This window comes from Portunus trituberculatus, chromosome 17 (genome assembly GCF_017591435.1).
Source record: "Portunus trituberculatus isolate SZX2019 chromosome 17, ASM1759143v1, whole genome shotgun sequence".
NCBI classification, from domain to species: domain Eukaryota; kingdom Metazoa; phylum Arthropoda; class Malacostraca; order Decapoda; family Portunidae; genus Portunus; species Portunus trituberculatus.
The window spans coordinates 23427288-23453331 of NC_059271.1; the positions used below are offsets into that span (position 1 = coordinate 23427288).

At 40.6% G+C, this 26044-nt stretch overlaps 1 protein-coding gene and 3 long non-coding RNA genes across 12 annotated transcripts in view; 3 read left to right on the forward strand and 1 right to left on the reverse strand.

Moving 5' to 3' along the window:
- LOC123505225 overlaps nucleotides 1–5311 on the forward strand; it is a 92690-nt gene extending 87379 nt beyond the window's left edge. The window contains exons 3-4 of the long non-coding RNA XR_006675103.1: nucleotides 512–634; nucleotides 5166–5311. This is a non-coding gene — a long non-coding RNA (uncharacterized LOC123505225). The remainder of the gene's footprint in view (nucleotides 1–511; nucleotides 635–5165) is intronic.
- A 1057-nt stretch (nucleotides 5312–6368) lies between these two features.
- Nucleotides 6369–9493, forward strand: LOC123505226. Its single transcript, XR_006675104.1, has 3 exons — nucleotides 6369–6500; nucleotides 6602–6808; nucleotides 8514–9493. It is a non-coding gene; the product is annotated as an uncharacterized LOC123505226 (long non-coding RNA).
- Nucleotides 9494–20365: 10872 nt separating this feature from the next.
- LOC123505224 lies at nucleotides 20366–23665 on the forward strand. The gene is made up of 3 exons (XR_006675102.1): nucleotides 20366–20554; nucleotides 21307–21497; nucleotides 23533–23665. It is a non-coding gene; the product is annotated as an uncharacterized LOC123505224 (long non-coding RNA).
- Nucleotides 21648–26044, reverse strand: part of LOC123505223 — a 113012-nt gene continuing 108615 nt past the window's right edge. For all 9 annotated transcript variants that reach the window (XR_006675100.1, XR_006675096.1, XR_006675098.1 and 6 more), the window contains one exon: nucleotides 21648–22283. Coding sequence is in view for 4 of the 9 variants with exons in the window: in XM_045256409.1 (XP_045112344.1) it covers nucleotides 22218–22283 (66 nt within the window). In the remaining 5 variants the exon portion in view is untranslated. The remainder of the gene's footprint in view (nucleotides 22284–26044) is intronic.

Genomic DNA, 26044 nt, shown 5'->3' on the forward strand with positions numbered 1-26044 from the left:
TAAAGAAAATGAGGGGCGTCATTAGTTGCTTGGTAGCCTGGGTTACGAGAAACGTGGAGTAACGTGGAGAGAGAGAGAGAGAGAGAGAGAGAGAGAGAGAGAGAGAGAGAGAGAGAAGAGAGAGAGAGAGAGAGAGAGAGAGAGAGAGAGAGAGAGAGAGAGAGGCCGTGGGGGACGGTTGTGTTCCTGTGTTTCCAGTTTGGCGGAGAGGTTTTGGAATGGCTTTAAATTTTTTTGCACTAGTTCATTGCCGATCAGGATATTTTTTCTTATGAAGTGGTTTGAAAAATTCTAGAGGAGATGAATGCTGACCAGAAGTGTTTTGAAATGAACCTCAAAATTTTGGCAAGAGGGTTTGAGTGGTGACCCTCTTTTCCGTTTCTTTCGGTCTTGCGGCCCTAATAGCATCACTGGATGGAGGAGGCACTGAGGGAAGCTTATTGGTTTCCGCGCCGAGTTTTGACCTGAACTGGAATCTCTTTTACTTCCTTTTATTTGAATATTGTCCCAGATAAGTGAGGGCTGCTGGACGGTGGTGCCAGCGCTACGGACGGCGGTGGAAGGTTCAGAGGCGCTCTCTCACCAACCTGAAATGTACCGTGATGCCAAAACTTATTGACAGCCTAAAGAAACAGTGAGTATTCCTTCCCTTATTCCCGTACACAAGTCTCTTAGCCCTTTGCTGAGATCTTATTCCTGTACTCTCAATCCTCTTTCCTGTCTGATACACAGCTTCCTTTTCCACCTACGCGTACTTCCTCCCATTTCTTCACTCTCTCTTCCCTACCACTATTCCCTCACAACTTCCCTTACTCACATTCTTCTTTAGATTTTCTCGCACGTCCAATCCTTTATCTTATTCTCTCAACCACAAACCTATGTCATCTTTCACTTACATCCTTTTTACCACCTGCGCTCTCCATTAGAATCCCGCCGTTACAAACAGACACAGCATCTCCCTTTAAGTTTCCACAGAGCCCAGACTTTCCTTATCTTGATGAATTATATATGCCAATCAGTGTAAATAAGCAACGTTTAACGACAAAGTCCCTCGATATCCAAGTCTCCTCCGAGGTTAAGTATGGTAAGGCCGCTGACGTCATTGCTAAGAGACAGTCGATCACTGTGATCAAACTGACTGTCCTCCAGGAGGTACTCGTAAACGTTGGGTGCAAATTTTCCCCCAAGAGCGTTCAGCGGAGAGAAAGAGAACCGGTCTTTAGTTATTTCCGGAGTGAATTATAGATCGCGGTCTCCTGTTGTCGAGCGGCAGCAAGCGGCGGGGGAACATTCATTGGTTTTCTTGTTTTATCTTTCACAATGGTTTGTGTTCAGTCGCAATGTTTGCAGATCAGCTTTGTTCAGCTTATATTCTCCAGAGCTGAGGAACAACTTGTGGAAATCATATTCTTAAGCTGCATTATTAAAAACGTAGCGGTACACGGATTCAATCTATATATTGTTATGTTTTATTAGGGTACTGCGCATGTTTCCGCAATAAAGAATAATAAGAACTAACTTGATTTTCATAAGTGTTTATCGAAGAAACTAAGTTTTGTCTCCAAGAAAATCTATTTTTTTTTTCAAGAACTCTGGCCGTTATAGCGCTGGCGGCTCGCACGGGTGTGGCAGATCGCGTGGGTGGACAGAGAAGGCCTCCATCGTAACGAGGATGAGCGTGGGATACTGACGGTGGCGGTTGCGGTGCTAATACCAAACTCTAGTCCACACAACCCCCGGCGAAGTTGCTTCCATGGCCTATGTACGTAACTTGGTGTGTGGAGGAACTTGAGGTGGCCCATCCCTTCGTCTGGCGTAATGAGCAAAGTTGGTTTACACAACTGTCTTATCTCGGGTAACAGGCAACGTCTCGCAAGGGAATACTCTAACCTAACCCTTACCACATCGACAAAAGACTCAACATATTGCCTAGTGGGCCAGCGTGCTGACGGCCTTGCCTGAGAAATTATCAGTGATAAGAAAAAATGAGTTTCAAAACTATATACCGGTATAATAAAGAAAAATAATACGCGAAAAGTTTGAGAAAATGCAGTAACTAAAAAGAAAAAATAGGAGGAATACAAAAGATTACGCAGTTCAACAGACAAAATAAACACCAAATTCATTAAAATTCTACCGAGAAAGAGAGAGTTTTCAAATACCAACCCAACTGAAATAAGCGGGGCTGTGGGTATGCCCTGCGGCGACAAAATGGCGGAGGCTGGATGAGGGTGGTGGAATGTCTTAAAGGGAGACATATTGCACAAAACAGAAGACTACATTATATATAACAAAGGCGTTTGATAGTTCATTTATTGTTTCCTCAAACTGTAGAAAGAATGGTGCATAATTCTTTCTAAATAAATCCACACATAATCAGCGAGAGGCAGCGATACAAGCTGAAAACGTAGAAATTCACCACCATGAAAGTTACCAATTAATTCATTTTAGTGCTGACAACACTCTGTCTTCCTTCACCCTGAACAAAACGCTGAAGAGAGATCTTTCCATCAGCAGTCTTGGTCCATACGTACATCCTCGTCCTGTGCTCTCACTTTCTGGCGCTTATTCCCTCGGTCACTCCCACCTGATGGCAGCCGCCGCTCCGATATGCACGAGGATCACCTTTACCGTCACCATTGTCTCATCTTGCGAAGAAAATACTTCATACACGAGCTCTCTCATATAATTAATAGCACAGCAAATTGCAAATGTCTTTCAAAAATGCCTAATACTTCTTAACGCTACCATCATCAGCGTTGCATTTGCCTTCACCACCACCACCACCACCACCACCACATCAGGCATCGAGACTCATTTCCTCCAAGCCCGAGCAGTGTTCAGTCCTGGGCTTTGGTGTGGCACGAGATAGTTTCATATTAATGGCCAGTGGCGAGCAGGTAGGTTTTCTCACCAGCTTTTCTATTTTCTCATTTTCTTCACTTTGGTCTTTTCTCTTTCCTCATTTTCTTCCTCGTCTCAGTCCTCTCCTATTTCTGCTGCGAATTTCCTTTACTCACTTTGCCTTACAGTGTTCCCTTCAACTTCTTCACCCTTCACCTTCCGATCTTCCGCTCCCTCTTCTCCTTCATCTCTTGAGTTTTTTTTTCCTTTCAACCTTCCTTTTCACCTCCCTTAATTTCTCGCTCGTGCAACTTTTTTCTTACCCTTTCCATCATTTCACGCTTCTTCATTCATTAGTTCATCCTTCTATTTTCTTTACTTACACTGAATACTTCTCCGCTCCCTTACTCATCCACTCTTCAGTGTTATTTTGCTTCCACTTTCAGCTTTCCTTCTCTGTCTTCATTTGTAAGTCGTTCCCTTTTACGTCATAGCCCTGCCTTCCTATCCTCATCTCTTTACCCACGTCCTGATCACTACCTCGCTGTCATTACTGGTAATGTGGTGAATTTCCTTGTCTCACGCTCCAATTGCCTTAGCAGTATGGAAACACCGTAGCATCGGCACGTTATTTCGTTACTGGAGCACAATTGGCATCACTAACAAAAACTTTATTCCCCATCGGCGTGTCGCGGGGATGCAATTCCTAAAGTAATATTAATGACGAATTTTCATTAAGACCTGACTTAGAAGTTTAATTGTTTCATGTAAAACTTGCAATTACATGAAAGTGTCAATCTGTCAACAAAAATGTTAATTTCTACCTGATTTCATTGGAGCAGAGTTTTAAACTTCAGGAAACCAGTGGCTCACTTCGTCAAGGCGAGAAGGCGACCTCTAGTTCCAACCAACATCCCTCACCGCGAGCTGTTTGCCGCATGAAAAGCTGTCACTCGCTCAGCGGCTGAGTTAAGTGCCTCGTCAATATAACTTTACATCCGCTCTCTGTCTGGTGACCGGGAATGCGAGGTGCCGCGGGCGAGGGTGTTCCAAAGTTACATGCTGCAGCAGACTTCCCTAGAAGCTATAGGGGCACATACTTCATGTGTGCTAGAATAGAGTCTGATAATAGTGCACTAGAGTGATTATGATGAAAAGATGGACGAACAACGTTTTTATTTTCTTGCGACCTTTTGACGAGAAACATATCATAACGGGGTAGAACTTGTTAAAATCTGATTAATTTCTGTGTAATAAGCATCTGAAAAGCTCTCTAGAGTAGGGCAACATTTAGTGGATGTACGTAGCTCCATTGTTATGAGTCGCAACAAAAGCTGTACGGCGGGATGAGTTGGATGTTCACAGTTCGTCTGCATGCCCCGTGCCGCACTTGGAGGAATGTTGGCGCTCTCTCTCTCACTTATCACTTTCAGTAATATAACCATTCATTATTTAAAAAGAATGGTTGCATGAATTTTAAAGTTTGGCACAATGTAAATTTTTACGTTTGATAACTGACTGGCATTCACAATTCTTCCCTTTGACATTCTTTACTTCACCACAAGTTTTGGAGCACACGGAATGTTTTAAATCTTATCGCTAAGTGAATACAAAACAACAAACAAACACCCTTTGAATATCATAGTGCAATTATTATTTAGCAACTCTTTATTTACCTCCCTTTTGTTTGCCGAGCATGATAGCAATGAAAGGGTCGCGCGGTGACGCCAGCGGGCCACACGTTTTAATTTTCCTCTCACCACAGTTGCCTGAAAATTTCAAAACATAATCCACCTCACATAAAACTGCAGTGCGCTGATGACAATGCTACTGTTGGCACTGGTGCTTGTTAAAATTTTCATCGTAGTTTATCTCTGTGTTAATGAGTTATTGAGCGAAGAGAGCAACCATTGGAGGCTTCCTTTGATGAGAAACTTGCCGAGACATGCAGTCGTGTTTCCCATCGCCGCGGCTCCGCCAGACTCGTCACTCCCCACAAGTGAGATGCCTTGGTGCACGTCACATTGACAGGAATTGCATTTTCAATTAAAGCATACAAGTTCACTTACGCAATACATATATCTATTCTATTCTATACATTCCCTTTATGCAATAAGTCGATGGTGATTCAAACAAATAAGCTTGTGTTTCTACAACTGCTATTGCCACAACAATTATTATCAATACAAATAATAATAATAATAATGATAATAATAATAATATAATAATAATAATAATAATAATAATAATAATAATAATAATAATAATAATAATAATGATTACATGATTAAGAAAAAAGTAATTATCTTAATCAAATACAGTTTCCGTGCAACGGGACAGCCATGACGGCACCTACCACCACCACCGCCAACACAACCACCACCACCACCACCACCATCTAGCACTGCAGGATACCAGTGATAAAAGGTGTTCGTGCCAACACATGGCGCAGACTTCGCAGGATTGGGCTGTGGGTATATATATATATATATATATATATATATATATATATATATATATATATATATATATATATATATATATATATATATATGTATGTGTGTATGTGTGTGTGTGTGTGTGTGTGTGTGTGTGTGTGTGTGTGTGTGTGTGTGTGTGTGTGTGTGTGTGTGTGTGTGTGTGTGTGTGCGAATGTTTCCAGATTTTAGATTACCATTTGTTGACGCTTATGAAGTAAAAAATGAGTGTGTGTGTGTGTGTGTGTGTGTGTGTGTGTGTGTGTGTGTGTGTGTGTGTGTGTGTATATATATATATATATATATATATATATATATATATATATATATATATATATATATATATATATATATATATACACACACACACACACACACACACACACACACACACACACACACACACACACACTTTCATGTTTCCTACTCTATAAACGTCAACAAATGGTAATTCATATTTTGGAAACATTCGCAAATTACACACACATACAAAGAAAAAAAAGAAATGGAATTTCATAAATAAGAAGTAAATAAACGAATGCACAAAAGATAATAAAAAATATTCATTATTTCAGGAATCACTCTTCATTTTTTTTCGTTGACTGTTCAGTCTCACAAAAGTGAGGAGTGTGAACATCAAAGCTCCATCTAAATGGAGCAAACTTAAAAACCCTTTTAAGTATTTTCTTTGATCCAAAGCGTTGGTGCCTCATCTCTGTCTCCTTATCGCGGGCACATTGTCTGAGGTAATGGAGGGCTCCGGTGTTTACTTGTCACAATAATGAATTCAAGGAACCTCCTCGGTGTTTCTTATGACTGCCTGGTAACGGAACCTCCTCGCTACCCATGACAAGAGGCCGCGCGGCGTGCTGCTATCTCAGCTGCCATCCTCAGCGTCAAGAACTCCTTGGCAGAATCACAGAGGGTCAGTGCCTGCTCTGACTGTGCGGGGAGGAAGCGTAAAGAGGGAGGCGCAGTGTGTGTTTACTTTATTAAACGAAATATGAATTTTGTTTGCAGATCGCGTTGTGAAGGTAACGCCGTGCTAAGATGAATGAGAGTATGACGCTGTGTGTTATGTGCGTGGTGGTGAGGAACCTGGCAGTCGACGATGAACTATGCTGTCATCCATATCTGTGACTCGTACAAAAGTTACAGTTGGTTCCAACAATATATCAGGTATCTATTTAATGATACATTATACCTTTACTATCACTATTATTTTCTATATATATTTAGTGTTAGTCATTAAAGTAAATGTATGTTTATCTTGGTAACAGATTCATAAAAGTACGAACACGGTGAAGAAAAAAAATATGGAACTGGTATGGACGTGGGCAATGAAAGGGCGATGACCGTGGAGGACAACGGTCCCCAGTGCCAGTCAGGGGAGACAGTCACTCAAGCAACTAAAAAACCCATATAAGACTCGTTGCTTCAATAAAATCACCGGAATCCAACATGGAATCAAGTTTTATTAAAATTGCGTAAGTATAGTTGTTAATTTTCATTAAATTTTGTGCATATTTAATCTGTCTTTGTGTTACATTACTATACAAATTAATTTCAAAATAGTACCAAGGGCATTTGCAACAAAGTGAAAATAAATTCATGTTTGCTTAATTGAGCAGCATCTACAGCAAAGGTATGACGAATTTTACTACATCGCATTTGAAGACGAAGCATAAAGAAAGAGAATTGTTAGATTGATAATGTAAGGAAAGAAGAAGATGCCAGAGAATAAAAAAATCTTTCGATTACTTTGACAACAGAAAATTTCAATGGAGCTCGTAGTAAACAGCTCAAAATAAGAAGAGCTGAAGACAGAAACTCTGGGAGGGATGCATTGGACGAGGGTACAAAATAATATATATTTTTTTTCCACCACTAACAAGAGCAAAGTAATGATAACATCACAGATTGGTGAAAGGACAAGGTTGAGAAGAGAGGCATGAAAATTCATCAGCAAGGAACATGAAACCAGAAACAAATTGAGATGGCAAAACTTATCGCTACCAGATAAAGACTCCAGAGTCGCAATCTATAAAAAGACAAGACAATGACAAATACATGAAAATACAGCATTCTATTGTACATAGCTACTGAATATGATATCATTGACCATATTGTGATCATACTGATGACTATACATTTGGAACGTTATATCTTGCAGAGGACTTTGTAACCTAAAACTACAGGTATATATCTAAAGAAGCATGCGATAATAAGAATCGAATAAGTAAATTAATTGAGGAAATAATTATTTGAGCAAAGACTGTTACTTGTGCGCACACACACACACACACACACACACACGTAGTGTAGTGGTTAGCACGCTCGACTCACAATCGAGAGGGCCGGGTTCGAGTCCCGGTAAGCGGCGAGGTAAATGGGCAAGCCTCTTAATGTGTGGCCCCTGTTCACCTAGCAGTAAATAGGTACGGGATGTAACTCGAGGGATTGTGTCCTCGCTTTCCCGGTGTGTGTTGTGTGTTGATGTGGTCTCAGTCCTAACCGAAGATCGGTCTATCAGCTCTGAGCTCGCTCCGTAATGGGGAAGACTGGCTGGGTGACCAGCAGACGACCGAGGAGGAGGTGAATTACCGAGGTGAATTACACACACACACACACACACACACACACACACACAACACACACACACACACACACACACACACACACACACACACACACACACACACACACACACACACACACACCAAAAATGAAAAAAAAGGAGAAAAAGTACCTTCCGATAAAATTTTTAATCAAGTGAATGCAGAAAAATAGGAAAGCTTTGCTGAACACTTAACAGCTGAAAACGTGAACAATGCGAACGGATTAGATTCCACGAGAGAGAGAGAGAGAGAGAGAGAGAGAGAGAGAGAGAGAGAGAGAGAGAGAGAGAGAGAGAGAGAGAGAGAGAGAGAGAGAGAGAGAGAGAGAGAGAGAGAGAGAGAGAGAGAGAGAGAGAGAGAGAGAGAGAGAGAGAGAGAGAGAGAGAGAGAGAGAGAGAGAGAGAGAGAGAGAGATTAAACCATTACGCTCCTTGCTTTATGGATTTCAGCGACGATTTATAACAACTACAGCCGCTATCTTCCTAGGAAAACACTCAACGCAGTGAAGTGGTTGAGCTGGCATTACACCATGAAATGACCAAAGCATCACGTAAGAACTCTCTCTCCTTTACAGAATACCCTTCTGTGTATTCCCATCGCTGTGTTCCTTCGAGACTCTCCAATACGGATCGTGGTACAACACACTATTAGTGATAATTCCCATCTAGCAATGGCAAGAGCGGGCGTATGATGCTACAGGTCTGTGGCACCGGTGAGGTCAGTGGCGGCAACCAAGTCAAAGATGAACAAACAAGTTAGTATTGCGATAATCGTTAATGTTTGCCAGCGTACCTAATTCGGTAACAGTGTTTTATAAGTTGATAATTTTATGGGAGTTAAGCACGCACTCGTAATGCAGGCTCATAGTGTGTCATGCGTGGCCCGTGCCAGGTGAGTATTAGGGAAGGCAGGTAAGTCAGTTGGTTAGGAAGCGTTACGAGCCAGAGCGAAGGAATCTAGCTAGAGTGAATTACTATAGTATTAACTTTCGTGTCTAAGATAGTCATAAGTTTATCATTATTATCAACCTATATATGGGTCTACTGTAGAACATAAGATACATTCTGGTTCTGTGTCTTAGCGGGGTTGCCGACGGAATCAAAACTACCCGGCTATGTCCCGTGTCTATTTTCCTCTAGATGAGCTGAATAGAGGCTACAGCGTGAAAAGAGACTTGACTGAATTCTCTTCACCATACCAGGAATTCGAATCCAGAAATTTTCGTGGAATTTTCTAAGTGCAAACGAGATTCAAGAGAGAATTGTTTCATTAGCAAAATCTGGAAACGCATAATAAATCCGTTGTGTCCAAACAAAAACCAAGCAGTCAAGTGAAAAGACATAATGATGTTATCGCGAGACAAGAATTGTTTCTGGAACGTAAAATCAATTACCACCGCAATCACAAGTCTGGTGATTCAACATCACCTCCACTCTCTCGATTACACCTTAGTGGCAGGAAGAGTCAAGACTGCGGACACTCGGAGAACCGTGATATTGAAGAAAATAATTGTTTCTGCAGAACATCAACTTTGGTGCATAGGGTTCTTCAAGCTCAAAGTACAGAGAGAGAAAAAAAATATAAGATGGGGTGAGTGACAACAGAAACGTGGGTACTAGACAAAGTGATGCTTTTGTATGAATGGTGACGAGGATCTTACCAAACATGTGCGCTGACATGCCATGTTATCTATCTGGTGATCATGTAAACGGTATTGTCTGTTGTGCTTTTGTGACACATAACTCTGTTTATGGTAAAGAATATGAATGACTGAACAGCGTCATATGAAAACACTGACTCACAGGAGTTGAAGAAACAAAAACACCTGTATGACCCAATTTAGTTTTTTGACGCATAAAGAAGCTCTGCTCTTGTCTCGCAGTCTTTCTCAAGGCACACAATTTATATGTTCCTTGTTCTTGGAAAAAAACTGTGGATTTGTGGATAAAAATCTTGCTTTGCAAGCTAATGACTCTAATATCAAAATAAGTAGAAAAGAGTGTTACTCTCATTTTCACAGAACATTCATAGCAGCAGCATGCTTACTTGTGTTTGTTCATGTTGAAACTGAACAAAGATACAACATACATTGATGGCTGACACGCGGTGCTGTTTGATCAAATAAGCTCAAGGGAAAAAAACGTCAGTATTACATAGGCACTTTTCCTTTTAGATTACAAATAACTTTAGTTAATGGATCTTAATATTCATATATTTTTACGTGTTTGCATGAGTATCTTTACCTACACAGAGTTCAGAGGCCGTCAGGTGAGGCTGTGACGCCTCCAGGTAAGTCTGGTGAGTATCGGTTTGTTAAAAGCGTGTTGAGAAAATTCCAGAAAAATAGGAATTCTTGGTTTTCATTGAAAAGAATTTCTGCGCTCCTAATTTTTTTTTTTTCATATGGGTCTCTGACTTCTTCCAACAAATGAAAAAACATTTTCAAGACAACAAATTGTATGACGTTCCGCTTCATACATCCACTCCCATCGTTTTAACTTACAAATGTATAACAGAGAATTCTCTGGAAAAATCCACAACGGTAGGAAGAACTTCCTGGGAGCTACAGGAAGTGCAGAAAGAGCCTCTGAGGCGGACGGGACAACTCGGAGTGCTGCATGCCAATTTCCGGGAAAAGACCGAGACTGCCAGCGTCTCCACACCCCGTCGCGCGGCCAGACGTCTTTCTGATCGCACTGAGATACCGATAAAGGAAAGAAGAAACTTCATTTGTTCGAAGACAAATATAAATATATATTAATGGAGGAACTCATTGTTTACGAGAACTTCTCACTCTGAGCCAGCAGCTGTTTGCTACGGTGCGTGCGTGTGCCCATGACATGGTCCTTGGTTTTCATGTGTTATCATCAACCAAAATCTTCTGTGGAACAGCAGCTGGTAATCAAGTGTGGCGTGAGAAGTTACGCCACTATAAACAAAATCGACAACACTTGTAATCAAGGCAAAACATCTTGGACTGTTGCAGCATCTTAAGCATATGTACATGAGACGATGTTTACAAGGAACAATGCTATCATGTAGCAGTGCTAAATCACGATGGAAAAATGCTAGAGAACCTGAAATAATTTTGTAAACCATCTTCTAGGTGCTAGAACTTGTAAACTGTACTACATGACATAAGCACATTTGCTATAATTTTTAAAAATACTATTTGCTTAGAATCCTCCTGACGTGGGAATACAGACAAGAGCACGAGGCTTGCCATCACCGATCAGCGTGTCACTGCTTTCGACTCCTGTCACTCTCTCACTCCTACCTGGCGACAGTGTATTCCCATACGTTGCGAAATAAATGTGCGCCTGTCGTTGTTTCCACAAAACTTATGGAAACAGCGATAGGCTGCTCTCTCTGTATATTACATACCAATGTGGAAAAAAATGCTCTTTTAACTATCATAAGAATGGATGAAAAGATTTATTTGCCAAAGCCACAAAACAGAAAGCTAGAAGAGCTTCAGTGTTTACATTTATTTTTTCGATGTATTGAGCTTCAATGATTAATTTGAGATAGCTATCCTCCATAGGGACTCACGGTCTTCACTTTAGAAAAAATAAGATTCATCAATCACATCATGACAAAAAAGCAGAATTCAAGAATAGGAAGGAAGGACGGGGGAGCAGGTGGACACTGACTGCGTGTCGCTGGGTTCTGGCGGCGCTCGCTTCTTGGCTGTGATGTTGTCAACCTCAAGCACGTTATATTCTTATTTTTTTCACTTCACGTTTACTTTGTTATTAGTGTCCGTGTGGTGCATCACTTTGGCTCAGACTTGTCCTCAGCCGCTAATCTGGGTACACTTCTTGTCTCGGTCTCTGCGTCGGGTTGTCTAGGTTACTTTGTTGCTGTTATTCGTTCCTTTCGACCTATTCCTTGAGGTTCTCCTGTAAGCTTGTCTCAACATTTAATTCTTGAATATCACACAACAGTATCAAATATGTGAGTGACGAATTTACAATATACGTATATGTTTTTACTCTGACTCAAAACTTTGCTTTCAGAGTAAAAAGTTTGTGAGACCGTGGTTCTTTGGGAGGAGTGCGGCACGACCCAAGTTGGAGTTTAGAGAAGCGATGAAAAGTTTTGCAGTTTTCCTCTCCCACTAATTGCACGTTCATCTATTCTGTTTTCATCTTAGCTTAATTACAGTGATACAGGGGGACGCCGCGCCACATTAACAGAGTCAGCGTGAGGCACGCCTTTCTGCGACGACATTAAATCTTAAAAGTTGCGTTACGGGGATCTCAGGTAAGTTCCTCTTTTTCTTCACTTGCAAAGTAAGCGGAATAAAAAACTTAAGCGCTTACACGTTACGGAAAACAATAAATGTAGAGACCAGAGGAAGTTTAGAAGTAGACACTCGATCGATTACACGTTGTTGATTATTTACCAGACGCAGCTTTAATCATTATACAACGTCCCGTAAGCATATCATATAATCTTACGATACTCTATAATCGTTACGTAAAGTTTTCCTTATGAACCTTCGTGGCGTGCTTTTAAAGGTGAGAGAATATTTCCTCGGAGCTGAGCGAGAACAATAATTTCCGGACACACAAAGTCTGCTAAGAGTAAGTACACAAAACGTCTGGGTGGAGGGAGGGAAAAAAAAAACAGTGCAGTCTTTTGGGGACTATTGTAGCGTTCACTGAGATCGTGCGCACGCCGGGGAAAAATTACTAGCAAACACACACACACACACACACACACACACACACACACACACACACACACGAGGGCCGCCAAGATTTAGAATGAGCCCTGAAGCACTGCGTCCCGGCTCAGTACTTATGTTCATAAAAGGAAGTGAAAGATGACGAAGAAGAGTTTGCACATGCGAGACTCCTTTAAAGATCCCTCATGGGAGTGTGATGACCATTTGCAGTAATTGCAGGAGTGATTCCGTGGGTGCTTTCAGCAGTGCGGGGCCAAGGTCACAGAGGAGAGAAGGATCGAGAAGAAAGCTGCGGGAAAAAAGAAGGGAAGTGTAAGAAGAATGACAAGAGATCAGAGAGGCGAAGAGAAGGCTGGGAAGGGATGGCAGGGGAAGGAGATAGGTTGAGGGAAGCAGTAGTGGATAGGATGCGTGGAAGGAAAAGTAGAAAAAGGATGAGGGAGAGGATCAAAGAGCTAGCTGGAAGGCGTGTGGGAAAAGAGAAGAAAAGGAAAAAGGCGAACGCAGAGACAAAGAGAGCAAAAGAGAAGTAGGCAAGAAGACTAAAACAGGAAAGACATCGCCCGAAGGAAGGATAAATAAAAGAAAAAGAGAAAAAGAAAACTATGAGAATAAAACCAACAGAGGTAAAGGGAAAGAAGAAATACGAAGATCAAGTGTAGCGATTAACTTGGGAAAAGTAATAACGAAAAAATTAAGGAAATCCAGAGAACGAAAGACAGAAAAAGAGAAGAGAAGTAGAAGTGCAAGAAAGTATAGAGGTGAAGGTAGGAAGGAGCAGGAGGCAATCATCACTCCTTAGCAAATCTTTCTGCATCGTTAGCCGCCTTTCCGCCGCCGCGTTGGGAAAGATTAAAGCAGAGTGAGGAGCGCGAGGGAGCGAGGGAGGGCGTGGCGAAGCCCGTCCGTTGCGTCTCCTTTGAGGGGGCTCTTGATTAGTAAGCGATTGACACACTCGCCTCATTAAATCGGTCAGGTTCTCTCTCTCTCTCTCCCTCTCTCTCTCTCTCTCTCTCTCTCTCTCTCTCTCTCTCTCTCATAATTACATGTCAGAAAACACACACACACACACACACACACACACACACACACACACACACACACACACACACACACACACACACACTTTTTATTCTGGTTTATTGATCATTCCATAGGTTCATAATGTCCCAATCAAAAAGGGATGATATAAAATACGTCAAAGTATGTAAGACTGTCAACTTGCCTGTAATCTTGTCAATATAATGTTAAAATGCTAGTTACAGCAAGTAAGTGTAAAGCTCCAAATTAACAGGGATTGCCAGGATCTGAATTTTGTAATATTGTGCAACGAAGCTTTTTTTATTAGCCTTTTGCATACAGTAGTTATCTGTAGTCATAAGTTTGAACATCTATTAACATTTCATTTATTTTACATCTACTTGCGATTAATAAGACCTAAGGACATAGTAAATAGATTAATTTAAGATAAAAGGTAATGTTATGAACGAACTTATTAAGTTTTATTGCTTTTCAAGAGACAATTAGATTTATATGTTTCAAGTATTCACATACACTGACATGTGAGATGATAATACGGTGCGATCACGATGTATTATTGAAAAGAATACATCAAGCGATGTAAGCAAGTGTCCCGCAACCGGTGGCCAGCATGGCATGTGCTGGAGATCCTGACAGCCTCTGTCAACTTGAGAGTATTGGAGTGGAGTTCACAATAGAAGGATTTCAATTTGCAATCCATATGTTTTCAGGTGTTGACTATTCTCTTGGTATAAGTAAAACAACAACATTCACACGACCATCATTAACACCGCCACCACCAACAACACAAGCACATTACCAATAACAACATCACCGACAATAACAAAACACATCACCAATAACAACACCTACTCAACAAAACAACATCCGTATCTATATGAATCCCCAGCCGTATACTTTCCATCGTTATTAAAAGGTTAAGACAAGCGCCATAAACTTACAGCGTCGCCGCACCTGCACTACGTCATCCCCAGTGGCCCGTGGTCTCGAGTGTTGCATGGCACGGCTTTCTAGCGCACGAGGGGCCGGGGTGAGGGAGGTGGCGGCGAGGTGCAGGTAGAGGGAGCGGCTGTGGCACCCTCATGACTCAACCAACGCACATGAGGATCGACCCACCGTCCTTCATCTCTCTCTCTCTCTCTCTCTCTCACACTCCTCATCTTTCCTCCCCAATTCCTCTTTTTTCATCCCCTCTATTTCTTTACTTCTCTTTCTTTTTCTTACACGAAATTCCTTTTCCTTTATTTTCTTTCTATCTCTTCACTTCTTAGTATTTAGTTTATCTTGCATTCTTCGTTCCTTTTCCGTTTTTTTTTATTTGTTTAGTTGTTATCCATTATATCTCTCTCACTCTCTTCTTTCCTAATAATCAACCTTACTTTGCCCTCTCTTTCTTCACATCTCTGTTTACCCTGCATTCTTTATGCCTTACTATTTTCTAATCTATTAAATTATCATTCTTTATCTCCCTCACTCTTCGCCTTCTTTCACCAGCTTCCCTTTATCATCTACTATTTCTTCATTTCTCTTTCTCTAGTGTATCTTCCATTATTTATCCGTTTTTCATTTCACTTTTTTATTCATATATTCATTATCTATTGTCCAGCCTTCCTTATTCCTTTCTGTCAATTTCATTTTTTTTCTCTAGTTTATTCATTGTGTTTCATCAGTTCATCATTATTTTCTTTCTATATTTCTTTGTTGATTTATTTCTTTATTCATCTTGATCTTACTTCATCTATTACATATTTTTTTTCTTTCAATCCTTAATTTCTTCAGTATCCGATTCTTTTTTTTTTTTTCTAGATTACTTTCCTTAATTTATTGTTCAATCTTCTCTTACTCTGTCTACCCATTCATGTCTTTTTTTTATTCCCTTACTTAATTCCTTTTGCGTTATTATTTTCCTCGGTCATTCCTTTACCTCTTCTATTATATATCTACCTATATCTTTTTTTTCTATCTACTATACATTGTCTCCCTTACTCCATTACATCTCTCATTCCTTCCTTTCATACTAAAGTCTTTATTTTCCTTTCTCTAGTTTATCAACTTTGATCTCCATCTCCTCCTTTCTCTATTTCTCCTCTTCTTCCATTCCTACTTTTTTTCCATTTCTGTTTACTCAATTCTTTTTCTCAAATTTAAACATTGTCCTTCATGCATCTCCAATTCTTTTTTCTTCCTTTAGATTTGTTTTTTTTTCCACTTCTTTTGCTTTAGCTTCACCATCGCCCTCCATCTTACTTCCTTTCTTTTTGCATAAGTTATTCTCTGCCCCCTTTATCCCTTCCTTCCTTTCTTTTATGTCCTTTATCTTTTTTTTTCTTTAATTTACCAACCACTCTTCCTTCTTTTTCTTCTCACATTCTGCTTCTCCTTCTCTCTTTCTTTTCTTTCCTTTCTCTTCCATGGCCGACTTTCCTCTCCTTTCTCTCCCTTTATGGACGTCGTTCCATCTTCAACTCACCGCCATCTTTCCTCTTCATCTGCCTTTCTGTTCACTTCTCTCCTTTCTTCATTTCTTCCTATCATTTCGGATTCTTTCCTTATTTTTCTCTTTCTTTTTTTATTCATTAACTTCTCTTTTATTTATTTGAGTTCTATCATATCCTCTTCTTTATTCTTTTGTTTATTTTTTATTAATCTTCTTTTAATATACATTTTTTCCTTACTTTCAATTTTTCTCAACTTTCCTTTTTCTCTTGTCTTACTCTTCTTATTTCATATTCTCCTTGTTTCCTACTTTCTTCGTAATTCTAGTCTTCTTTATTTCATCTATTTTTCTTCCTTCCGGATTCTTTCCTTTAACTTTTCAATGATTGCAGACTCGATCAAAACATGGCAAGGTCAATGTACGACCAGTCTCTCTCTCTCTCTCTCTCTCTCTCTCTCTCTCTCTCTCTCTCTCTCTCTCTCTCTCTCTCTCTCTCTCTCTCTCTCTCTCTCTCTCTCTCTCTCTCTCTCTCTCTCTCTCTCTCTCTCTCTCTCTCTCTCTCTCTCTCTCATTTCCAAGTGAAATATTCCCTCTTTGTCTGTCTGTCTGTCTGTCTACCTGTTGTGTATGTCCGTCTGTTCATTTCAAAATTAAATACTATCTACGTGTTCTCTCTCTCTCTCTCTCTCTCTCTCTCTCTCTCTCTCTCTCTCTCTCTCTCTCATTTCAAAGTTAAATAAATCCTCGAATTCACGACTTGATTATATTTATACAGCCCGAAAAAGCGAGCGCTCATCTGCCTTGTTTCCGCCCAGCCCCCTGAAGCCCCACGACGCCGCCTCTACTGTGTCCTTCCCTCCCACCCACCACCACCACCACCACCACCACCACCTGTCACACGTCCACCAAAAAGAAGAAAAAAGTGAAAAAAAAACTGTGTCTCATCCAAAGTACTACGCTAGCATGTTTCATTGTGATGTCTTCAAAGCCCACTCATGTTCACAGGCTGCAATGTTAGCTATGTACGTACGTGTATCTGTTTTGCTGTCTATTTGTGACTGTTCCGCTTTTTATCATGGTTGTATGTAGTAGGTAGCAGAGTGTGCCTGTTCGTTTATAAGTGGAAATGATGCGATTTTTACAAGATTATGGTTAGGTCCACCTCGTGATTTGATTGTTCGTGAACATAAGCTGATATTATGTGAGAGACGTTGCCAAGGAGTAATGATGATGATGATGACAACAAAAGTGATGACGATGATGATGATGATGATGATGATGATGATAATGATGATGATGATGATGATAGAATAACAAAAATATTATTAATAATTCTGATTACAAAAACAATAGCAACAGTAAGAAGAGCAATAACAATAATGATAATAATAATAATAATAATAATAATAATAATAATAATAATAATAACAATAATAATAACAGTAAATAATAACAATGATGCCAATAATAACAAAAAACAACATCATCTCCAAGTGTCAGCAAAAGCAACAAACAATTACGTACTAAACATGAAACTGCGACATCAATTTTGTCTCGCTGTGTTCCTCGCCCTGAGCGTGAGGCAGCTTCAGGCGGCGGCGCAACTCTTGATCGGTGAGGCATCGGGCGCCGTGACCACGCAGTAGATTGCCTCAGTAATTCCCGACCCTACAAGCTGGTGGGTGGCCGCGAGAACACCTGCATCGAGCGTGCAGACTCATGGGAGATTTGTAATTCACTGTAGAGTCAAAGCTCCGGTCAAGGAGGTGCTGTGTTTGGGGTTCACAGCTTCCAACGTCCCCCTCTTGCATTACAAACTTCTCCCCTAACCCTGCACTGTCTCGCCACCACTCACTGTAGCAAGAGAGCCGCTTCCACATGCAGTTAATGCTATTTCAACCATATCTGTGAGTTTATGGCGCGCGACACGTAACGCACGGCGGTGTATTATCGAGGTGTATGTTACAGAATTCTCTTATATTTCGGGAGTGAACACATTTCGGATCATATACTTTGACTTAACGGAATAGAACAAGAGAACAAAGCGTCTCATAAGTACCCACGGAACCATGACTGGCGATACTGAGCATGAAGTTAAGCGTTCATATTAGCTTGCCATAAAAATGCTCCAAGTTAATTAACACCTAAGCGTGTCGAGGCATTTGCCAGCACGGCCTGGCAGGCGTGCTGGGGACACGGGACGCAGGGCTTCGGCAGCGAAGTGACGAAACAATTTTTGTAATTTTAGAAACATGAACACATTTTATGCGAATTGCTACGCTCGTACATTAGTAAGTTTACTTATTACAGCAGCCTTAATTAACGAAACGTTGGTTTAATCAATATACCAAAGCATGCAGATCAACGTTTTATTTGTTGTGGGGAGAAAACGCGTAGGTGTAAAATGAAAAGCGAGATGACGATTATCATTAAATGAGAATAAGCTCAATCTAAGCTGGAGCGGCGGGAGGAGAGTACGTCAGGTGACTGTGGAAGCAGAGGCCGCTATCGGTGCATGCGCGTGCCAACAAACATTGGGCTCTCTTGCTCTTTTTAATGTTCGCGAAAATTCATCACCCACTGGTGGGTCAAAGGTGCGGAATTTTTCCGCGTACACATGAGTCTGAGGCAACACAACAAGACATGCACACACGCATCCTCGCCTGGATAATGAAATTGTCGTCAATACGGCTTCTGACCTGGAACACCTTTATTGAGCTTTAGAAATCAACGCTCACTGCTTCCTCAACACACCAACAAGACTTGCAGACTTCACAGCAGCACCATCTGCAACAAGCCACGGACCTTCTTCGACGGCTGTTTCCGCTATCTTTATTGCGTCGAGCGTTTTCAATTTTCGGGTTAACTGCGAGCGTTTTGGTCGTCGTACTGCGCCAACTGAAGTAAAACTACGGATATTACGTAGTTTGGAGCTTTCATTACCTACACGAGAGGTGCCGCGGAGAGTGATGACAAAAGAGTAATGAAACTCATGTTTGAAGAGGAGCACAGGACACATCTAACGGTAAGTCAAACACACAGTAGTGTAGTGAATGCACGAATACATTATAAAGTGGTTTGTTAATATTGATTTCTTAGAAAATAAACAAAAGAATAAAGATGAAAAATTGTTTCATGCATTGATATTATTTTGGTAAAAACAACCCCAGATTAAGGCAACAATGGGAAGAAACGGGGATGATGGTGAAAATAAATAAAAAGATAAATAACACTTAGACAAACTAAAATAGAACGAAAAAGAATATCTATTGTTTTATTGCATTATCCTCCTCGACTGTCAAGCATGGTTACTGTTTATTTCTTCTTCCTGTGGAGTAAATTTCATTTCAGGCAGCCCAGCCTCACCCAGCACACTCTGACACAGGCACACCTAGCACTGTCGCATAGGACCCGCCGCGGCGAGGTGCTGGAGGCAAAACTATAAAGCTCTCGTTAGATTTCGTGTCTTCAAAAAGCTTTTATAAGTGTTGCAGAGATCGAGACCGTCGATCAGGGAAGGCTGTGTCCTCCACGTGGCGGCAACAGGTGGACCGCCACTGTCGCTGCTCCTACACTATAGTAATGTTGATGGGAAAGCAAAAAAGATGGTAAATATTATGTATCCTAGGTGTGCAGGATGCTCTTCCTTACTACATAATCACCCAAATTTAACTTATTCTCTTGCAGTGATTGTACTGTTGTTTATCTATGCTCAGGTTTGTATCTTGAGGAATTTCTAATTTGTCCTTTAAGGTTTACTTACAATGTAAGTGTCATTTATCATGGGCACTTGTTTATTTCATGAATGTATATGTTAATATTTTCCCTATTTTTTCATCCTCAGTCTGGCAATTTCTGATATAAAAACAAAAATTTCCTTTAATTTTCTAAAATCATAATTGAAGATCTTACAGCCTGCCACTCCAGTGTCCATCATAAGTGCTGCGAGCCATTTCTTCACAGGAGCTGCTCAAACTCAACAAAGAATTTTACATTTCTCTTTTTATTTCTCATTCTTTGCCTTCTCGCCTTTACTACCCTAACATGTTCCGTGGCTGTCCTGCCGCCCTTTCTCGACTATTCCATTGTTTATAAAAAAAAGTTATATTGCACAACTTTTACAATCAAGCCAAATTAAGCGGTTTACTTTTCTCGGTCATGAAAGGTGTTCCAAAAACTAATCTGGTGTGTGTGTGTGTGTGTGTGTGTGTGTGTGTGTGTGTGTGTGTGTGTGTGTGTGTGTGTGTGTGTGTGTGTTTCCCTCTCTTTCAGTACAACTTCTGCACATCGGACTCACAGAAAAGGCAAGATCGATGCAGCCTTTTGCCAACACCAACACAACGCTGGGGATCTTCAGAGACTGACACATGCAAAGGGTCCACTGCCAGACTCAACCGTGGGAGAGGAAACACTACAACCACGATGCAGCAACGAGGGAACAGAGGTGCGTGGGGTTGCGGCACGGTCAGTATCTCAGCAACAGGCTTCATCTGATTGATCACACACTTCACGCACCAAAGCGTTTCTCAGTTTCCAAACGTGGCAGTATTGTTTTGCTCATGTGGCTGCCACACTCCAGAAAGGGAGCAATTTCCCAGTGTTCTTTTACTTTCATATCTGTATCACCAAGATATAATGCCCCACAGAAACGCATTTATTATCATTATCATTACTGCTATTGTTATCATAATTGTTATTGTCAACAGCAAAGGTAGTAGTAGTAGTAGTAGTAGTAGTAGTAGTAGTAGTAGTAGTAGTAGTAGTAGTAGTAGTAGTAGCATTAACAGTAGCAGTAGCAGTAACAGTAGCAGTAGCAGTAGTAATAGTAGTATTAACGGCAATAATAATAGTAGTAGAAGTAGAATAAAAATTAGTAGTAGTAGTAGTAGTAGTAGTAGCAGCAGCAGCAGTGGTAAAAGTAGTAGAAGTAGAAGTAGTAGTAGTACTATTATTATTATTATTATTATTATTATTATTATTAGTAGTAGTAGTAGTAGTAGTAGTAGTAGTAGTAGTAGTAGTAGTAGTAGTAGTAGTTGCAGAAATAGTAGTAGTAGTAGTAGTAGTAGTAGTAGTAGTAGTAGTAGTAGTAGTAGTAGTAGTAGTAGTAAGTGACAGAGATGTGAAGGCCGGAACATTTCTTTAAGCTTAGTTACGATTAATATGAATTATTGGTGTTTGTTTGGTGTCCTTCAGCAGGCAGAGCAGCGGGTCTGGCACTGGCCACGCGTGCCGGGGTTGATTCTCTCTCTCCGCCGGTGGACAGGCAGCGTTTGATGTGAGTTCGTCAGCCAGACTCGCCCGCGTCTGTTAGTGTCTTACAAAGGCCAATGGGAGCACTTCCATCAACAGCAGCAGGGACAGGATCGAGGAATATGAGTATTGAGGTAAGGTTGTTGCGGTTCTCGTTATTGTTTTCTTTAGTTTTTTTTTCTTCATCTCCTTTTTCTTTCCTTTTTTTGTTTTTTTTTCGTCTATTCTTTTCTTCTCATGTTTTCAGTAAATCTACTTTCTACTTCAAAATTACATGCACCGTAGGCAAATTAGTACAGATATAATTTATGATTCTGCAAGATACAAGTAAAACAGATGCCTATAAATCAGTACCAGAAAGAGGTTCCAGTTAATGTACTTGTACTTCAGTTCCTCCTGAAGTGACGAAACTGCGGTGCCACGGGAATCTTTCAAGAGAGCAACAGAGTTTAATTTGATATTTAAAGAAAATCAATAACCAACTTAATTTTTAAACATCATAAAGCAAATCAATAGCAACGTCTGTGCATTATTTAGTCACAGATTACTAGTTAATGCAATATTTTGAGCTTCCTGCAATGATCAGTTTCTTCACATACGTACTCCTTTTCAAATATTTGCAAGGTGCGACGGAAACACAAAGACAAACACTTCGTCATGAACATATACACCAGTTAACATCAGTTCTTAGAAATTTGAAAGGACTATCGTATAAATATAACATTATGTTGATGTTACTCTTGATTAGCAGTACAGTTTCATTGAAGTCGACTCCACAATTCCATCCGTGCGTCTGTTCACTAAATACTTGCTCTAAGTGGCGTAATGAAGGTGTTTTTCTGTTCGTATCCTTGCTAATGAGGAAGGGCTCTGCTATCCCACGTGCAAATTAGCTTGAGGAGTTTCCTAATGGAGTCAAACTAAAATAGAAAGAAAAAAATAAATAGTAAACGCACTGACAGACATCAAACGGTCTAATAATACTGAGCTTAAATTAGATTATTTGTATGATATACAGAGAGAGAGAGAGAGAGAGAGAGAGAGAGAGAGAGAGAGAGAGAGAGAGAGAGAGAGAGAGAGAGAGAGAGAGAGAGAGAGAGAGAGAGAGAGAGAGAGAGAGAGAGAGAGGAGAGGAAGAACTAAACTTAAATAAAACTCTAGCAGATAAACAAAGAGAAAAGAAATACACAATCGGAGGTCTCTCTCTCTCTCTCTCTCTCTCTCTCTCTCTCTCTCTCTCTCTCTCTCTCTCTCTCTCACACACACACACACACACACTCTCTCTCTCTCTCTCTCTCTCTCTCTCTCTCTCTCTCTCTCTCTCTCTCTCTCTCTCTCTCTCTCTCTCTCTCTCTCTCTCTCTCTCTCTCTCTCTCTCTCTCTCTCTCTCTCACACACACACACACACACACACACACACACACACACACACACACACACACACACACACACACACACACACTGCATGCTGGAAAAGAATCCCTTTTGTTAGCTAGAAAAGAGGAATATTTTAATGTTTTTTTAACTATACATCCTGAAAGCTCGACTGATATATATAATTAATGAAATCAACAAACCTAACACTTTTTTGCATAATAAATCATAGTGAACAGAGAAGTAAAAAATGCAGTTTTAATCAAGTGTTGCAAGCTGGCGAGGTAGGGAGGAAGGACAGAGGAGAGCTGGTGAGAGGCTGCAAGAAAATAGACGTAGCGAACCTGTGTCTGGATTGGTGGGTCTGAGTGGGTCTGGCTGGGCAATGGGAGCATAACTGTGTCTGGTATTATACTTGAAGGTGGTGTGAATAAGCCAGAAGAAAGTAAAAGGGTAACACGTAAGGAAAAATACATTAGGTTTATTTTTCTAATAAATTGACGCTCTGCCTCGCACGCACAAGAAGATGATCACAATAAATTCTTGGTACTTTTGGGGAATAATTTTTCATACTGTAATTGGTTATTCGTACTTTTCCGTTTTGTCCCTTGCAATAATATCCAGAAAAGCCCTGACAAGAACGAGAGATGCGGAAGCTTTCATATCAGATGTAAAAACGTATTGTTCATAATAGGGACGAGAAAAAAATGGTTGCAAACATAATTAGAAACTGTCGTGTTATCCATTATGTTCCAGTTATGAAACAAGAATAATTATCACTCGACTATCTTGCAGCAGAATGGCTGAGGTGGGTGCTGGATGGGATGCAAGCTTAGAAACACCACTCCAGGGCCACGGAGAGCGCCACGTGTCCAGGCCGGGTGTAGAAAGTGCGCACCTCCGCCACTGCCTGCATCACCATCCATCCTGCACCACTACTTTCATCCCGAGTCTGCTGTACGCCAACACCGCCCTGGTAACCTGTCTGACGCCTCTCCGGACTCCCACACGCTCGCCCATCCCAGCCGTGTTCCTCCCATGATCTCCCTTGCGTTTACATGATGGACGAGGGTTAGGGTGTTGCCGAAGCAGAGCAGATCTGCACGCGATTCCCGAGGGACCATAACAACGTTTGAAGCGAAGCCGCTGCTCACACACGGGTACCTGACAGCGAAGGACAACTACCTCTACGACGAGATGAAGAACACCAACAAAATTGTGTAGTGTGTGGTGGAATAATGCTGCGAGTTCCAAGCCGCATGAAAACAATGAAGAATATTTTTTCCTGTGCCTCTTGCAGCCTTGCACACTAAGCTGCTCTGAGTGCCTTGTTTTCTCTAGACCGTAAATACACGAGCACGCAACACGCACTGCGCCCGCCCTCATTATTCAAACAGATAATGTCTGTGTGATTACAAAAACAAATTAGCAAAGTTAGGAAAAACAAAAAATCGTGATGGTGGTTGATAAGGAAAAAATATTATATAATGCGCAAACACATTAACTCGTAAAATATACCAATATAATCCAATCAAGGCGTGCATCAAGTCATGTAACGCAGTGTTATGGAGTGACAGGCTATAGAAAGACCAGTGAAAATGCACCATGAAACACAAAAAAAGGTTCAAGATTCTCATTTATCTAAGTAATAGTTTCATTATCTATCATTTTTTTGTAGTATTCATATATGAACTGCAAGACAGCATGTATAGCTAATAAATATGACATCTACAATGCTTATTATATCCATTATACCAAAGAAACCAAAAAAACCTTCTATGAATATTGGTTAGGACGCAACAGAATGAAGACAACAGAATCAACTGCGATAAAGTAATCAGAAACGAACTGACAATATCAGCGACAGTTTTCAAAGTAACTCAAGTACACAAGGATATATACATTGACATTACGTACTACTAAAGCTAACATACAACCAAAAATCATTCAATCACTAGGCATGCACAATGCACTCTGTATATTTCAGCAGAATTTCCATTTCTTTATGGAGAACTCTAAAAAAATAAGAACTATCTATATTTAGTTTCAATTAAAAGTATACAGATGCACTATATCTCAAAGTCAGAAACTTATGACATGAACAATTCATTTCGAGGAAATACAGAAAAAGGAAAATGACTTCATTATTCATATTTATGCAAATATATGATGATAATTACAAAAAAAAAAAAATCATACTAGTTTTTAGGTCGGTCATTCAACACTAACTGTGATGTCTACTTTGCGGTGTCACTAATAATATTTTCATTAGTACACTCCCTCATTAAGAACGCTGTAACGCACACAAGTAGAGTACTATTGGTGCTTGCCTATGACTTCACTGATACAAAACAGTAACTGATCTTTTCTGATTAGAGTTCACTTCACCTCATCAACGAAACAGCCCTTTGAAGTCTTAAAGTTGAACAATAACACTGAAGCCATGAACTGAAACCACTCATTACGCTAACAACCACGCACACACGCTCTCGAGATAGGTATAGCCAGAGCTCCTCCTTTGGTGCATTAGTTTGCTCTTACAGGTGAAGTAAGGACAACAGTGCACGTAGTGATACGTCAGATGAATAGACGATGCTTAATGGATCTGCAAATTGCTTGGGATTAATTAATGGGCAACGATTTAGCAACAAGGGTTTGGTAAACATGCAATTAATGCAGGTGTATCTCTCTCTCTCTCTCTCTCTCTCTCTCTGGAAGATGACAGGCGATGCAGATTTGGATCCCTCCGAAAATCAATCCTGCAATCAATATCTTTTTCAGAAATAATGTCGTACATTAAACATCACATACAGGACTTCATTTAGGTATTAACACTAATAACACTCAAAGTCAGTGACTGATTGAGAAAATAATGTCGATAATTACTGCTGGGATTTAATTTATGGCGTCACTCCGAAGAAGGATGTGCGATCTGCAGTCTTCCGGTCTTTTCCTAGAAAACTTCTTAAGGGATACCCTCAGTGGTGTGTCTATCTGGCTGGTTACATTCTATAAATAGCACCACAATCAACGGTAGAATTGAATTAGGAAGAAAAAATTATTAAACACTTCAAGCAACATCAATCCTACATTACACTAATGACCAGTTATAAGATTAACATGTGCCGTGATTGAAGCATGCATTCACTCTGCATTTGACACCAAACGCTGCTCGTCTCCTCAACTCCCTTTCTCGTGTTGTTTTGTCTTCGAGTTTTCATAATGGTCAGAATATTGTACCTCTTGCCAAATCATGTTATCACACACGCGCATGCACACACGCACGCACGCACGCACGCACGCACAC